We start from the raw sequence: 15,660 nt of genomic DNA, 5'->3' as shown, positions 1-15,660 counted from the left end.
AAACAGGCTGATGTCTTCCTTGTTATGTGAAGTCCCTCCTTCAGAAATATGTAACAAGTTCTGATTGTGTAGTTTGTTTAGTGTGCTGTGATTCGATAGCAGCTTAGCTTAGCAGAGCTGTTTGATCCAAAGCTGGTGACTGACGTATTCATGTGGGCGGAGTTTAGTCAACGAACTGTTTTACTGACGTCATTAAAGCAGGAAATAGAGGGCTGTAGAATCAGTTTACATGACTCTGTCTCTATTTCTTAGCCAAGCTCCATACATTGCATATCAGGCATTTATAACACATCTCATCTGTGCATTAATGGCTATTATGTTAAATAAGTTAATTAAAGCAAAGTAAGTATACTCAAAGTCTTTTTAATGAAGTTGCGTTACTCTGCCGTCATATTTGCTTTGCACGCTGTTGTTGTGGTTAGCGCCTCTCCTCAGATGCTGTGACGAAATGGTGTCCACCGCGAATTGTCAAAATGGCCACAAGATGGCGGCGTTTATCTGTCAATCCGATATTACATAACTGATATCTGGTAATGGGAAAATGCTTAAATATTGGGAAACCAATATATCGATCGATCTCTGTAAATAATATTTGTTGTGGAGATGTTTTTGCAGGTGTGAACTAATGGTTTTGTACATTTGAAAGGAACCAAAAAATCATTGCAGTTAGAGCAATCAAAAACATATTCACAACAATAACCAGAATACAACATTTTCATAAGAAAAGTAAAAAAAAACATTGTGTTTTGTGAATTTGTAATGATGCTAGGTTGGTTCACACCAAAATGTCCAAAATGTGTTAATATATGCATTTTTTTATTAATGTCTATGTGTAAGAAATAGCCACTATGTGAAGAGAGGATTTTTAACTTTTTTGTACATTTTGATCCAATTTTATATTAGACGATTAAAGCAAACTGTTTAGGCTTATTTAGTGAAAACATGTGGAGCCTTTTATTAATTTATTAAGCAGAATCAAGCAGAAACACTTAATAAATTGAAAAGTCTTTATTTGGTAAAACTTTTAACTGTGCAAAATAAATGCAATATTAAAGACACATGATGTTAGGGTTGGGCATAACATGAATTTATAATCTCTATTAAAAGATGGTTGAAAAGTTATTGTTTTAATCATTAAGCTTTCATCACCATTTAAGAACAAGCTTTTAATAATACACTATATTCAAAAACATACATTTTGCTATAGCTTAATTTGTAGTAGTACACTTGAAGTAGTACTTGTGCGCTTGTTTGGGGGGTTTGTGTCATCAAAACACACACATTGTGCTACACATTTCTTATGATTGATTGAATAATGAATTCATGTTTATGTGCTCAAAAATTAGTTACTATACTATATTATGCCCAAATCTAATATCATACGTCTTTTTATCTTTCATTTATTTTGCACTGTTGCAGTGTCAAATCATTTTAAATTTATTAAGTGTTTCAATACTGAGGCTTCACTTTCTTTCTTCCTGCTTCTCTAATGTTCGGACGCACTTACTTACGCTTTGTCCTTTGCACTTTTGCTTTTCACTTTTATCTTTTGATTTAACTACCAGCAGTTCAGCACAGTGCTCAAAGAAACAATTGGGCACTCACACTGAACGTTGCGATTTACGATGTTAACAAGAAACTTTGCAGCATTCTGATAAAACATAAGTCTGTCAGTCGGATTGTGATACATGTGGGAAAGAATGATATTCAGAAAGAGCAATCTGAGCTCCTTAAGAGATATTTCAATGGAATTTTTTAAAGACTGTTCAGTCATACATCAGTGGACCTCTCCCAGCCCGAGGAATATATGTTTCCCGGAAAATAAGTTTAAATACATGTGTGCAAAATACCTCAGAGGACTGAATTACATTGACAATTTTAATCTTTTCTGGAGTGAAAGACAACTCGTTAAAACAGATAGTATCCATCCAAACAAACTAGGTGCTAGGTTGTTTAAAGACGATATATTTTTCTTCCTTTATCATTCATCAACTGAGTGTGCCAGTCCACTTCTGAACGGCCTAAATGACCACAAGATTTCACATCAGCACCAGGGGATGGACATTCAGATGACAAGGATAAACTCAGCAGCCACAACAACTACTGTTCATGGACACAGGCTGAGCCCTGCCCACGGACCTCGCTACAACTGGATTGTGAATCAACACCCAAAGACATTTCTGTGGATAACAACCAGGATAACCCTAGAATCACAGCTGATGTCTTAACTCTCTCTCTCTCTCTCTCTCTCTCTCTCTCTCTCTCTCTCTCTCTCTCTCTTTCTCTCTCTCTCTCTCTTTCTCTCTCTCACTCTCTCTCTCTCTCTCTCTCTCTCTCTCTCACTCTCTCTCTCTCTCTCTCTCTCTCTCTCTCTTTCTCCAACATCACTACTACGTGCTTTGGTATTTGCTGGAACAAAGCTTTCACACTCTATTAGGGCTGCACGATTAATCGAAAAAGAATCACAAAGTGGATTTATACAAAAATGCATCTAAATGATGACAATTCACTTGCATGTACAATATTTCCCTGCATTCTGATGCTGTAGTCACATGTTCACATATTTACATTACAACAATTCAATTTCAATTGAGTTTTATTTATATTGTGCTTTTCACAATTGTTAATTGTTTCAAAGCAGCTTTACATGAATAGATGTAGAGGAAAGCACAAAAAAAATCAATAGATAATATAGCTGCAAGCAGCGATGGCGGGCCCTCGCACGTTTTTTTTTACCGCTACACGGTGCCTCCAAGAAAACGATGCACGTTGGGCACGTGCATCAAGTGGGTAAATATCAGTGGACTATTTCATGTTGCTACTGACCCATTTAGGTACTGTAGGCAAAAGAAACCCAACATTTTAGACAAACGGGGGCGCTAGTGAGCCACTAAATAGACACGCCTTTATCTGACCTTTTTGTCAACACTTAACAGCCGACAACTCTCATGTGTGTGCCAAATTTAAAGTTAATCTAAGCAGGCGAAGAGCCATAAATATGCCTGAAATTAAAGTAAAGTTTGAAGCATTGCCATGGCAACAGCGTTCGAGATGTCAAAAATTCCTTCGCAATTTAGCATCTACAATGTCTCAGCATCATGTTGACCACTTTTGGTGTCAATCGCATAAACATTCTAGGAGGAGAATTTAAAAGAACATCACATGGAACTGTCAAAAAAATCAACCTTTGTGACTTCAACACTTCCTGGCGTCTGGTGGTGGCGCTATACACAAGACTCACAATAGGCACATCGATGCAATCAGAATCTTCAGACGAACCAACACCCAGTGTGTCATCACAATAAGACACTTTTTACCTTAGATATTAGACACTTCCTGTTTCTCTGATTTCGCCATGAATTTGTCGCCTCACCATGGCAGAACCGTTCGAGATATCTCAAATCCCTTCGCAATTTAGCAAGTACAATGTCTCGACATCATGATCACCACGTTTGGTGTCAATCCCATGAATCCTCTAGAAGGAGTATTCAAAAGTTCACCGTATGCATTTTTGAAACCATCCAAAATGGCCGACTTCCTGTTGGGCGGAGCTAATAGGTTTGATTGTGAATGTTGTTCGGGTCGATAGAATCTATATACGTACCAACTCTCGTACATGTGCGTACATGTTTGCCCGATTTGTGCACCAATATTTTGTTTGCATTACAGGGGGCACTACAGAGCCCTACTGCCACGCCCGAGTTCCAGCGTTTGCCCGGTCCTAATGGCCGACGACTTTGAGGTCTGTGCCATATTCCCTGTGTTTTCGAGCATGTTAAGGCACCCAAAGTGCATGCCAAGTGCTTAAATATGCCTGAGAATGAAAGTAAAGTTTGACGTGTTGCCATGGGAGCAGCATTCGAGATATCAAAAATCCCTTCGCAATTTATCATCTACAATGCCTCAGCATCATGTTGACCACTTTTGGTGTCAATCGCATGAACATCCTAGGAGGAGTATTTAAAAGAACACCGCATGGAACTGTCAAGAAATCCACCTTTTGTGACTGCAACACTTCCTGGCGTCAGGTGGTGGCGCTATACCCAAGACTCACAATAGGCACATCGATGCGATCGGACATACATCAATACCTTGGCCGAACATACACAATGCGTTTCATCCCAATAAGACATTTTTTGCTTTAGATATTAGACACTTCCTGTTTCTCTGAATTCGCCATAAATTTGTCGCCTCGCCATGGCAACACCGCAACATTCGCAATTTAGCAAGTCCAATGTCTCAGCATCATGTTCACCACGATTGGTGTCAATCGTATGAATTCCCTAGGAGAAGTATTTAAAAGTTCATGACTGACACACTTCCTGGCGCCTGGTGGTGGCGCTATACCCGGGAGTCACAATAGGCACATCGATGCGATCGGAATCTTCAGAAGAACAAACACACTGCATGGCATCACAATAAGACTTTTTTTGCCTTAGATATTAGACACTTCCTGTTTTTCTGAATTTGCCATGACTTTGTCGCCTGGCCATGGCAGAACCATTCGAGATATCAAAAATCCCTTCGCAATTTAGCAAGTCCAATGTCTTGACATCATGATCACCACGTTTGGTGTCAATCCCATGAATCCCCTAGAAGGAGTATTTAAAAGTTCACTGCATGCATTTTTTAAACAATCCAAAATGGCTGACTTCCTGTTGGGCGGAGCAAAAATGTTAGAGGGCGAAAGTTGTTCGGGTCGATGAGATCTATATGCATACCAACTCTCGTACATGTGCGTACATGTTTGCACGATTTGTGCACCAATGTTTTTTCTTGCATTACAGGGGGCGCTACAGAGCCCCCGTGCCACGCCCGTGTTCCAGCCTTTGCCCGTTCGCAATGACGGACGACTCTGAAGGCTGTGCCAAATTTCAAGAGTTTTCGAGTATGTTAAGGCACCCAAAATGCCCAAAAGTGTTAAAAAAAATTAAAAAAAATATAGCTGCAAGCAGCGATGGCGGGCCCTCGCACGTTTGTTTACCGCTACACGGTGCCTCCGAGAAAACGATGCACGGTGGGCATGTGCATCAAGTGGGTATATATCAGTGTACTATTTCATGTTGCTACTGACCCATTTAGGTACAGTAGGTAAAAGAAACCCCATATTTGAGACAAACGGGGGCGCTAGTCAGTCACTAAATAGACACGCCTTTATCTGACGTTTTTGTCAACACTTAACAGCCGACAAATCAGATGTGTGTGCCAAATTTAAACTTAATCTACGCTGCCAAGAGCCTGAAATATGCCTGAAATAAAAGTAAGTTTGACGCGTTGCCATGGGAACAGCATTCGATGTGTCAAAAATTCCTTTGCAATTTAACGTCTTCAATGTCTCAGCATCATGTTGACCACTTCTGGTGTCAATCGCATGAATCCCATACGAGGAGTATTCAAAAGTTCACAGCATGTAACTGTCAGCCTTAAATATGCCTTTAAAATGAAAGTAAAGTTTGACAGGTTGCCATGGGAACAGCGTTCGATATATCAAAAATCCCTTCGCAATTTATCATCTACAATGTCTCGGCATCATGTTGACCACTTCTTGTGTCAATCGCATGAAAATCCTAGAAGGAGTATTTAAAAGAACATCGCATGGAACTGTCAAAAATATCCAGCTTTGTGACTGACACACTTCCTGGCGCCTGGTGGTGGCGCTATACCCGGGAGTCACAATAGGCACATCGATGCGATCGGAATCTTCAGACGAACAAACACCCCGCGTGTCATCACAATAAGACATTTTTTGCCTTAGATATTAGACACTTCCTGTTTCTCTGAATTCGCCATAAATTTGTCGCCTCGCCATGGCAACACCGTTCGAGATATCAAAAATCCCTTCGCAATTTAGCAAGTCCAATGTCTCGACATCATGTTCACCACGTTTGGTGTCAATCGCATGCATCCTCTAGGAGGAGTATTTAAAAGTTCAACGCATGCATTTTTTAAACAATCCAAAATGGCCGACTTCCTGTTGGGCGGAGCTTAAATGTAAGAGGGCGATAGTTGTTCGGATCTATGAGATCTTTATGCGTACCAACTCCCGTACATGTGCATACATTTTTGTCGAATCTGTGCCCCAATGTTTGTTTTTGCATTACAGGGGGCGCTACAGAGCTCCCTTGCCACGCCCGTATTCCAGCCTTTGCATGATCCTAATGGCCGACGACTCTGACATCTCTGCCAATTTTCAAGAGTTTTTGAGTATGTTAAGGCCCCCAAATTGCCCCGAAACGTAAATTAAAAAAAAAAAAAAAAAATAAATAAATAAATCCGAGCAAAAACAATAGGGCTTCGCACCTTTCGGTGCAGGCCATTCTGGCCTGCTCCTCGGTGCTCGGGCCCTAAAAATAATAATAATAAATTCAAGCAAAAACAATAGGGCTTCGCACCTTTCGGTGCAGGCCATTCTGGCCTGCTCCTCGGTGCTCGAGCCCTAATAATAAATCCGAGCAAAAACAATAGGGCTTCGCACCTTTCGGTGCAGGCCATTCTGGCCTGCTCCTCGGTGCTCGGGCCCTAATAATAAATCCGAGCAAAAACAATAGGGCTTCGCACCTACGGTGCAGGCCATTCTGGCCTGCTCTTCGGTGCTCAGGCCCTAATAATAAATCCGAGCAAAAACAATAGGGCTTAGCACCTTTCGGTGCAGGCCATTCTGGCCTGCTCCTCGGTGCTCGGGCCCTAAATATAAGAAGCAGAATACAGCGGCTAAGAATAAACCGTAAAAGCGAGCGTAGTAATTAGTTAACGTATACAGGAAAATGCTAAGTTAAAACAATGTTGGCTGACTCTCCAGAGGATGAAAAACCCCCTAGGAGAAAAATCCTGTGAGAAAACTCCTAGTAGGAGAAAAACCTTTGAGAGAGGTACATATATATTTAAAAACAATAGGGATATGAAACTGGTAAATGGATTAAACTGGTTCAGCCAGTGGTCGTTGGCCAGGCATCGGCTGGGCATCACGTTAAAGGACAGCCAGTAGATCAGTGGTGTGATGACCTTCACAGCAACAAGAACTGGGTCTGTTTGTCTCATTGTCCTCGGGGTCGAGGACGAGACAGGGAGAGAAAAATAGAATCCTATTAACGTAGGGGCCGTTCACATGTAATGCAAGTGTCACACAGTATTGTGGTTTAAAATCCGCTCTGTTCCAGACAGTCTAACTCTTGGGGCATAAGTATATTACCCAGATGAGTTATGTGAATGCTTTGTTCTGGACAAACTTACTATTGCGGGATAGGTACATTTACTTGACATTTTATCTGAATGCTCTGTTAAAGATGAATGTCTTAAGTTTAGACTTAAAGTGATCGACTGTGTCTGATTCTCGAACATTATTTGGTAAATCATTCCAGAGCTTAGGGGCTGGATATGAAAAGGATCTACCACCTTGTTACGGCCCATGATCAAACAATATTATTAATTTAAATAATGGGGATGGACCGAACACATAAATGAGCCACAGATACTTCACACATGTTCCGAGACGCAAAACGCCTCCATTTACTTAAGAGCGTAAAACAATAAATCAAAATAAGGTACATAATCCACAAACAATTTTACAGACACGGTCAAATTATATTAACAAAAGTCAGTAAACAGGTAGGGTCAGCTAAGAAAACAGAAGCCTGACTACGGCTGCTCTCACCACCAGTTCTTACCTGGCTCCCAAAATAAAAAAAGAAATCAGGTGAGTCTTCCGGGCCTCTGCTTCCCTCGCTAATCTTACGAACTAAAACAGTGAACTAAAGAAAATAAATCCGCTACCCGTTACTGAATAAATAGCAAAAATATTCACACAGAAAACATATCTAATAGTATAACGAAAGCACAAATTAACACAGGTTAAACTAAACCGCTCCAAACAAACAAAGAGGATGGCGGGCGTGAAACAGAGAGAGAGAAAGAGACTCCATTGTCGCCATCCACACCCTTATATCCGAATCCACGATGACGTCATCGCTCTAACAAGTTTGGGGATTCCCCCTCAGCGCCACCTAGAACTCCAGAATAAATATTAATACCAGATCACGTAACACACCTTTAGACACTTTTGATATTCTAGGGATAATAAATTGGCCAGAATTTTTTTGATCGCAGTGTATGTGATGGATTGTAATTCTTTAAGATACGATGGTGCTAGGCCGTTCACTAAAGAACAAATCATTTTTAGTTAATGATCTCATCATCACTAACAACCTGGACTTGTTTCTAAGTGAAACCTGGTTAGATGACGGCTGCAGCACTACAGTCCTCAATGAATCAACCCCATCCAACTTTACTTTTCTATGTCTGTAGAGCTGTTAGAAAAGGTGGAGTAAAAGCTGCTCTATTCAAAGATGTCTTTTATTGCAAGGGTTACTTGGTGATTACCAGTCCTTTTGAATTTGTGTATTGTTTTAAAAGGTACACCACAAATTCTGTTTACAATTATTTATAGGCATCCCAAATACACACAAGCATTTGTTGATGATTTTACAGACCTGTTATCAACAATCTCCTCTGAATTTGTCTGTTTTTGTTATTGCTGGAGATTTCAATATTCATATTGACAATGCAGAAAACAATACTGCGATTGAACTGTTACATTTTTTTACACTTTTGATCTGACCCAGCACGTGCAAGGTCCTACACACAATCAGGGACATACTGTTGATCTGCTTATTAGCAAGAGTTGTTTTCTCAGAGAAGACCAGTAATACCAGAATGGCGATCAATACGGCCTCATATTGTACTGTGGTCAGTCAGATCTCAACAACCTCAGAAATTGGTAATTTTCCCAGAATTTGACACAATTAATTTAAAAACCTTGGAAGAAACAGTTCAACATCTTAAACCATCAACTTGCAGCCTTGACACACTCCCAACATACTTTCTTAAAAAGGTACTTAACTGTTAAGAAACTGATCTCTTAATAACCTAGACAAAGCCATACTTAGCGACTACAGAGCAATCTCAAATCTTCCTTTTATATGCAAGATCGTTGAAAAGGTTGTTTTCAATCAGCCGAACAAATTCTTAAACTCTCATGGCTATCTAGACGATTTTCAATCTGGCTTCTGTCAGCATCACAGCACAGAGACAGTGCTCATAAAGATAATAAATGATATTCGCTTAAACTCTGATTCAGGTAAAATATCAGTGCTGGTGCTACTAGATCTTAGTGCTGCCTTTTGACACGGTAGATCACACCATACTCTTACATAGACTGGAAAACTGGGTAGGGTTCTCTGGGATGGTCCTCAAATGGTTAAAATCATACCTAAAAGGGAGAGTTGACCTATGTGAACATAGTAACCATAAATCTGAGTGGACATCCATGACACGTGGAGTGCCACAGGGTTCAATTCTTGCACCGCTTCTGTTTAATTTGTATATGCCCCCACTTTGTCAAATAATGAAAAAGAACCAAATTGCTTACCACAGTTATGCAGATGACACCCAGATATACCTAGCCCTGTCACCTAATAACTACAGCCCCATTGACTCTCTATGTAAAGGCATTGATGAAATTAACAGTTGGATGAATTGAAACTTTCTCCAGTTAAACAGAGGCAAAACTGAAGTCATTGTATGTGGAAATTAAGATGAAACTCTCAAGGTTATCACATACATTGACTTTAGGTATCTTGGTTTAATCTGACCTTAACTTCAGTAGTCATGTGAAAGCGATAAGCAAATCAGCTTACTATCATCTCAGAAATATAGCCAAAATAAGATGTTTTGTCTCAAGACAGGACTTAAGTTAAACTAAACTTTCATCACCAGCATGGACTCCTTACTGGGATTCCCAAAAAGGCCATTAGACAGCTGTAGCTCAAACAGAACACAGCTGCTGCCAGAATTCTGACCAGACCACAAATCTGAGCACATCACTCCAGTCCTCGGGTCCTTGCACTGGCTTCTTATTACATATTAAAGGGATAGTTCGGCCAAAAACGATATTAAACCCATGATTTACTCACCCCCAAGCTGTCCGAGTTGCATATGTCCATCGTTTTTCAGACAAACACATTTTCGGATATTTTAGAAAATATTTTAGATCTTTCTGTTGATTAAATGTAATGTTACGGGGTCCAGCAATAGTCCACGACCTTCAAGTCCAAAAAAGTGCGTCCATCCTTCACAAATTAAATCCAAACGGCTCCAGGATGATAAACAAAGGTCTTCTGTGGGTAATCCGTGCGGTGTTGTTGTAGAAATATCCATATTTAAAATGTTATTAACGTTATAAACTACCTTCCGGTAGCGCCGCCATCTTAGACTCAGGAGAGAGTATTAGCGTAGTGTACGCACTTTTCTTAGTGACGTATGACAAATTCGGAGGGCGGGGGGACAGAGCAGCAGCAGAGAAACTCTGTACGCTGCGTAAGCTCTCATCCTGAATGCGCATCACTCTAAGATGGCGGCGCTACCGGAAGGTAGTTTATAACGTTAATAACATTTTAAATATGGATATTTCTACAACAACACCGCACGGATTACCCACAGAAGACCTTTGTTTATCATCCTGGAGCCGTTTGGATTTAATTTGTGAAGGATGGACGCACTTTTTTGGACTTGAAGGTCGTGGACTATTGCTGGACCCCGTAACATTAATTTAATCAACAGAAAGATCTAAAATATTTTCTAAAATATCCGAAAATGTGTTTGTCTGAAAAACTATGGACATATGCAACTCGGACAGCTTGGGGGTGAGTAAATCATGGGTTTAATATCGTTTTTGGCCGAACTATCCCTTTAAATAGATTTTTTTACTTGTTCATAAATCACTTTATGGTTTAGGACCCAAATACATTACAGATATGCTAATTGAATATAAACCTAACAGATTACTCAGATCATTAGGATCAGATCAGTTAGAAAAACCAAGGGTTTACTCAAAACAAGGTACCCGTGCATTGAGCTGTTATGCCACCTGTAGCTGAAATCAGCTTCCAGAATAGTTTAGATGTGCTTCAACAGTAGACACTTTTAAATCTAGATTAAAAAGCATCTGTTTGACTCTGCATTTACTTAAATGAGCTGATTCACACTGACTGCACTTTTAATTCCAGTCACTTTTATTTCTGTTTTATTCTTTTGAACACATTTTTAACATGTTTTTCGTGTTTGACGTCATTTTCTTTTACTTATCTTAAGTTCTCATGTAGCTTTGGTTTTATTTTGATTTTGTGTGTCTCTTAGAGTGTTTTCACATATAGTTTATTTTAAAAGAACCAAACCCAGTTCACTTAAAGTGAACCAGAAAAGGCACTAGCCGAATGTGACCTCAATCCTTTTGGTGTTCACAATATAGTGGACTACAGTAAAAAGAGGACCCAGTTCTTTTTTTGGTCCTCTTCAGAACTGAAGTGATCTCAGACCCTTTCTTGCACATTATTGATTTTACATCTCAAAAGAAATCAAACCACAAAGGAACTTAAAAGCAAACCGTACTCAGACCACCTCCAGACATGGTCTGAGTTCGGTTCACTTTTTGATCCTTTTAGGGGGGGCTGAGATCACTTGGTTTGTTCACGTACACCCTGAACTGCTCTGCGAGCGTTTGGAGGGCTCAAACTAACTAGGTGTGAAAACACCCTTACTTTTGGATATTTTTATTTTATTGTTTTCTCATTTCTATGTAAAGCACCTAAAATTATGTATGAAATGTGCTATACAAATAAACTTGCCTTGCCTAAACAAAAGATTTTTGAAAGATAGTAAAGCCTGCAGTTCCTTCTCCATTCGTTGCAGCTGGTCATTGTAATTATTCAGTTTTATAATGATTATGACAAAGCAGGGAAGAATGCGCAATGATCCAGAACACCCAATCAGGGAGTGAATGTGAACAGCCACTTTTACTAAAACAGGGTCTGCAACATTTCTAAAAGTCTCTGGATTTGAGGGTCAAAGACTCTACAAGTAGTGTGGACGCCAGGTGTAACCATAGTGAAATGTATGCTTTATAAAATAAAGATACATAAATGTAAACACAGTCTTAGTTTGTTATGACTAGTCTGTTAGGCCAGCTGTAGAGAAAATAATTTTGTCACCACAGTAGTGACGCACTGATAATGCTTTGCTAAGCGACCATGTTTGTTAAAGAGCTTTTTATTTGTGTTGATCATTTTTATCAAAGTAATTCGAGAGGCAGATGAGAGAGTTTTCTAGTTTCAAGTTGAGAAAACTGGTACAGCCTTTAAAAAAATAAAAAAGTTTAACATTGCTGTTGCTTGTCATTTTCTGAGGATGGTTTGTTGTTAGCGTGGTATTGCAATATTACAGCAAATTACAGTCTTTGCACTTGTCAGTGGAGTACAATAACTCATCAAAATCCTTTTCTTGTAGGTTTTTGGCACCAATGTTATGGTGACTGTTGCAAAGTCTTTTGAAGCCCCCATTAAGTGTAAGTATGCCATAAAACCCTTTATCCTGCCAATGGTATTTTTCTCCTGCCAATGATATAAAATGGCCTGTAACAAGGATTTGGTGTATACATTTCTTTGGACCTTTATTGATGTTTATTAGTGGGGTATGAGCAAGCTCCACATAATTTGGACCTGTTAGATTTTTTTGTATTTTGCAGAGTTGGTGTTTTGAGTGGTTGGCAATGTTCAACCAGAAAGTCTGTTACCACGGCATTTAAAATCCATTTACATGTGAAACTATCCACTTCATGTCATGCCTGATAATGGCCCTTAACTGTTAAAAAATGCACTGTAACCCACAGCTTCATGGGGCTTATTGCTTTTATAAAACTGTTACTTCATATACATAGCAGAGTGTCATAAAAAAACGCAAATAAGTAATTATTTTAGTTTAAATATTACTCTTCCGCCTAACAAAGTAGTTCCTCAAAATCAAGTGTGGTTGCGGTTCCCAAGCAACACAGATGCAGCAAAGACACAATCAAAATATGATAAAAGACTGTGGTGTTTTTTTACATAAATTAACATTCATTCAATTTAAACATTAACTTTTTTATCGTGCAACTTTTAAAGTGTGGATCAAATATGTTTGGAAGCATGCTTAACTCTTCCCCGCCAGCGTTTAAAGAAAAATTACAGTCAGCGGCAGCATTTTTATGATTTTCACAAAGCATTCCAGAAAATGTTGTTCTTTAAATATATAAACACACAATATATCAAATGAAAGAACAGCCCCTCTGCTTTCAAAGAAAAAGTTTCATGCTAACTTCATTTGTTCTTTTTATCACCTCTCAAATGTGTGTAGGTGTAAACATTTTGAGCAAAAGCTATTTATAATAATAATGATAATTATATATTTTTTTAATGACTTTTGTCAGAGATCAGATTCAGAGCGATGAACAAAACTTTTATTTTTAGTTAATTGGATGCTTCCGGGTTTTATAAGTTGTTTAAGAACGCCACCTAGTGGATAATAGCGGAAATGTGGATTGCTGTGGAAAGTCATTGGCAGGGAAGCATTTTCTTTTGGTGTTTTCGGGTCAATGGCGGGTTAAAGATCCCTAGATATCGCCATTAATTTAGCAATTGTTGAAAAATTAAATATAAATATAGCTGCAAGCAGCGATGGCGGGCCCTCGCACGTTTGTTACCGCTACACGCTGCCTCCGAGAAAACGATGCACGGTGGGCAAGGGCTTATCTCAGCAGCTATATCACCCTGTAGCCCAAGACAGCTTGCCCACTGAAGCTAAGCAGGGCTGAGCCTGGTCAGTACTTGGATGGGAGACCACCTGGGAATACCAGGTTGCTGCTGGTAGAGGTGTTAGTGAGACCAGCAGGGGGTGCTCACCCTGTGGTCTGTGTGGGTCCTAATGCCCCAGTATAGTGACGGGGACACTTTACTGTCAAAAAAAGCACCGTCCTTCAGATGAGACGTTAAACTGAGGTCCTGACTCCCAGGATGTCCTTCGAAAAAGAGTAGGGGTGTGCCCCGGCATCCTGGCCAAACTTGCCCATTGGCCTACTAATCATCCCTCATACTAATTGGCTATATCACTCTGTCTCCTCTCCACTAATAAGCTGGTGTGTGGTGGGCGTTCTGGCGCAATATGGCTGCCGTCGCATCATCCAGGTGGATGCTGCACATTGGTGGTGGTTGAGGAGATTCCCCCATTCATATGTAAAGCGCTTTGAGCACTGGAAAAGCGCTATATAAATGTAACTAATTATTAATTAATCAAGTGGATAAATATCAGTGGGCTATTTAATGTTGTTACTGACCCATTTGGGGACTGTAGGTAAAAGAAACCCCACATTTTAGACAAACAGGGGCACTAGTGAGCCACTTAAGAGACACGCCTATGTCTGACCTTTTTGTGCACACCTAACAGCCGACAACTCTGATGTGTGTGCCAACATTTAGGTTATTCTAAGCACGCTAAGAGCCTTTAATATGCCTGAAATAAAAGTAAAGTTTGCGGCGTTGCCATGGGAACAGCATTCGAGATATTAAAAATCCCTTTGCAATTCATCATCTACAATGTCTCTGCATCATGTTGACCACTTCTGGAGTCAATCGCATTAGGGCTGTCACTTTTGAGAAAAATTAAATTCGAACGGATTTCGAATATCATGCAATGTATCCGAATATATTCGAATATCTATTCCCCCCGCGCATTAAAAAACCGTCAATCACAAAATTATTAACAGTGACGGTCATAAACAGGGCTGTCTTGATTACTTTTTTTATTTCGGTCCAATTTGATTCCCTCTCTTGCGCACAGTTGCCGTCGTCGGTCTCACTCTCAGCCTCCTTCCCATTACGAGGTGTTACTGTGAAAATGCGCTAAACATGTCATTTTAAAAACCGGATGGTTTATTTAAAGTTCGAATACGGATATTTCACGTCATGTTCGAATGCATATTCGAATATCGAATAAAAAGTGACAGCCCTAAATCGCATAAATATTCTAGAAGGAGTATTTAAAAGTACACTGCATGCAACTGTAAGGCTTAAATATGCCTTTAAAATTAAAGTAAAGTTTGACACGTTGCCATGGGAACAGAGTTTGAGATATCAAAAATCCCTTTGCAATTTATCATCTACTATGCCTCAGCATCATGTTGACCACTTCTGGAGTCAATCGCATGAATATGCTAGAAGGAGTATTTAAAAGAACATCGGCATCAACTGAAAGGCATAAATATGCCTTTAAAAAAAAGTAAAGTTTGACGCATTGCCATGGGAACAGAGTTTGAGATATCAAAAATCCCTTCGCAAGTTATCATCTACTATGCCTCAGCATCATGTTGACCACTTCTGGTGTCAATCGCATGAATCCCATACGAGGAGTATTTAAAGGTTCACAGCATGTAACTGTCAGCCTTTAATATGCTGGAAAATGAAAGCAAAGTTTGACGCATTGCCATGGGAACAACGTTCGAGATATCAAAAATCCCTTCACAATTTATCATCTACAATGTCTTGGCATCATGTTGACCACTTCTTGAGTCAATCGCATGAAAATCCTAGAAGGAGTATTTAAAAGAACATCGCATGGATCTGTCCAAAAAATCCAGCTTTGTGACTGACACACTTCCTGGCGCCTGGTGGTGGCGCTATACCCGGGAGTCACAATAGGCACATCGATGCGATCGGAATCTTCAGACGAACAAACACCTCGCGTGTCATCACAAGACATTTTTTTGCCTTAGATATTAGACACTTCCTGTTTCTCTGAATT

The 15,660-nt window shown here is 39.7% G+C and overlaps 1 protein-coding gene across 3 annotated transcripts in view; it reads left to right on the top strand.

The window, feature by feature from the left end:
• hm13 (histocompatibility (minor) 13) overlaps nt 1-15,660 on the top strand; it is a 151,198-nt gene that overhangs the window by 102,295 nt on the left and 33,243 nt on the right. For all 3 annotated transcript variants that reach the window (XM_065286615.2, XM_065286614.2, XM_065286613.2), the window contains one exon: nt 12,337-12,394. In XM_065286615.2, the coding sequence (XP_065142687.1) occupies nt 12,337-12,394 (58 nt within the window). The remainder of the gene's footprint in view (nt 1-12,336; nt 12,395-15,660) is intronic.

Source organism: Paramisgurnus dabryanus, chromosome 21, assembly GCF_030506205.2.
Source record: "Paramisgurnus dabryanus chromosome 21, PD_genome_1.1, whole genome shotgun sequence".
Lineage (NCBI taxonomy): Eukaryota > Metazoa > Chordata > Actinopteri > Cypriniformes > Cobitidae > Paramisgurnus > Paramisgurnus dabryanus.
The sequence above is the reverse complement of the archived record's forward strand: the minus strand, read 5'-3'. Positions and strand labels throughout refer to the sequence as shown.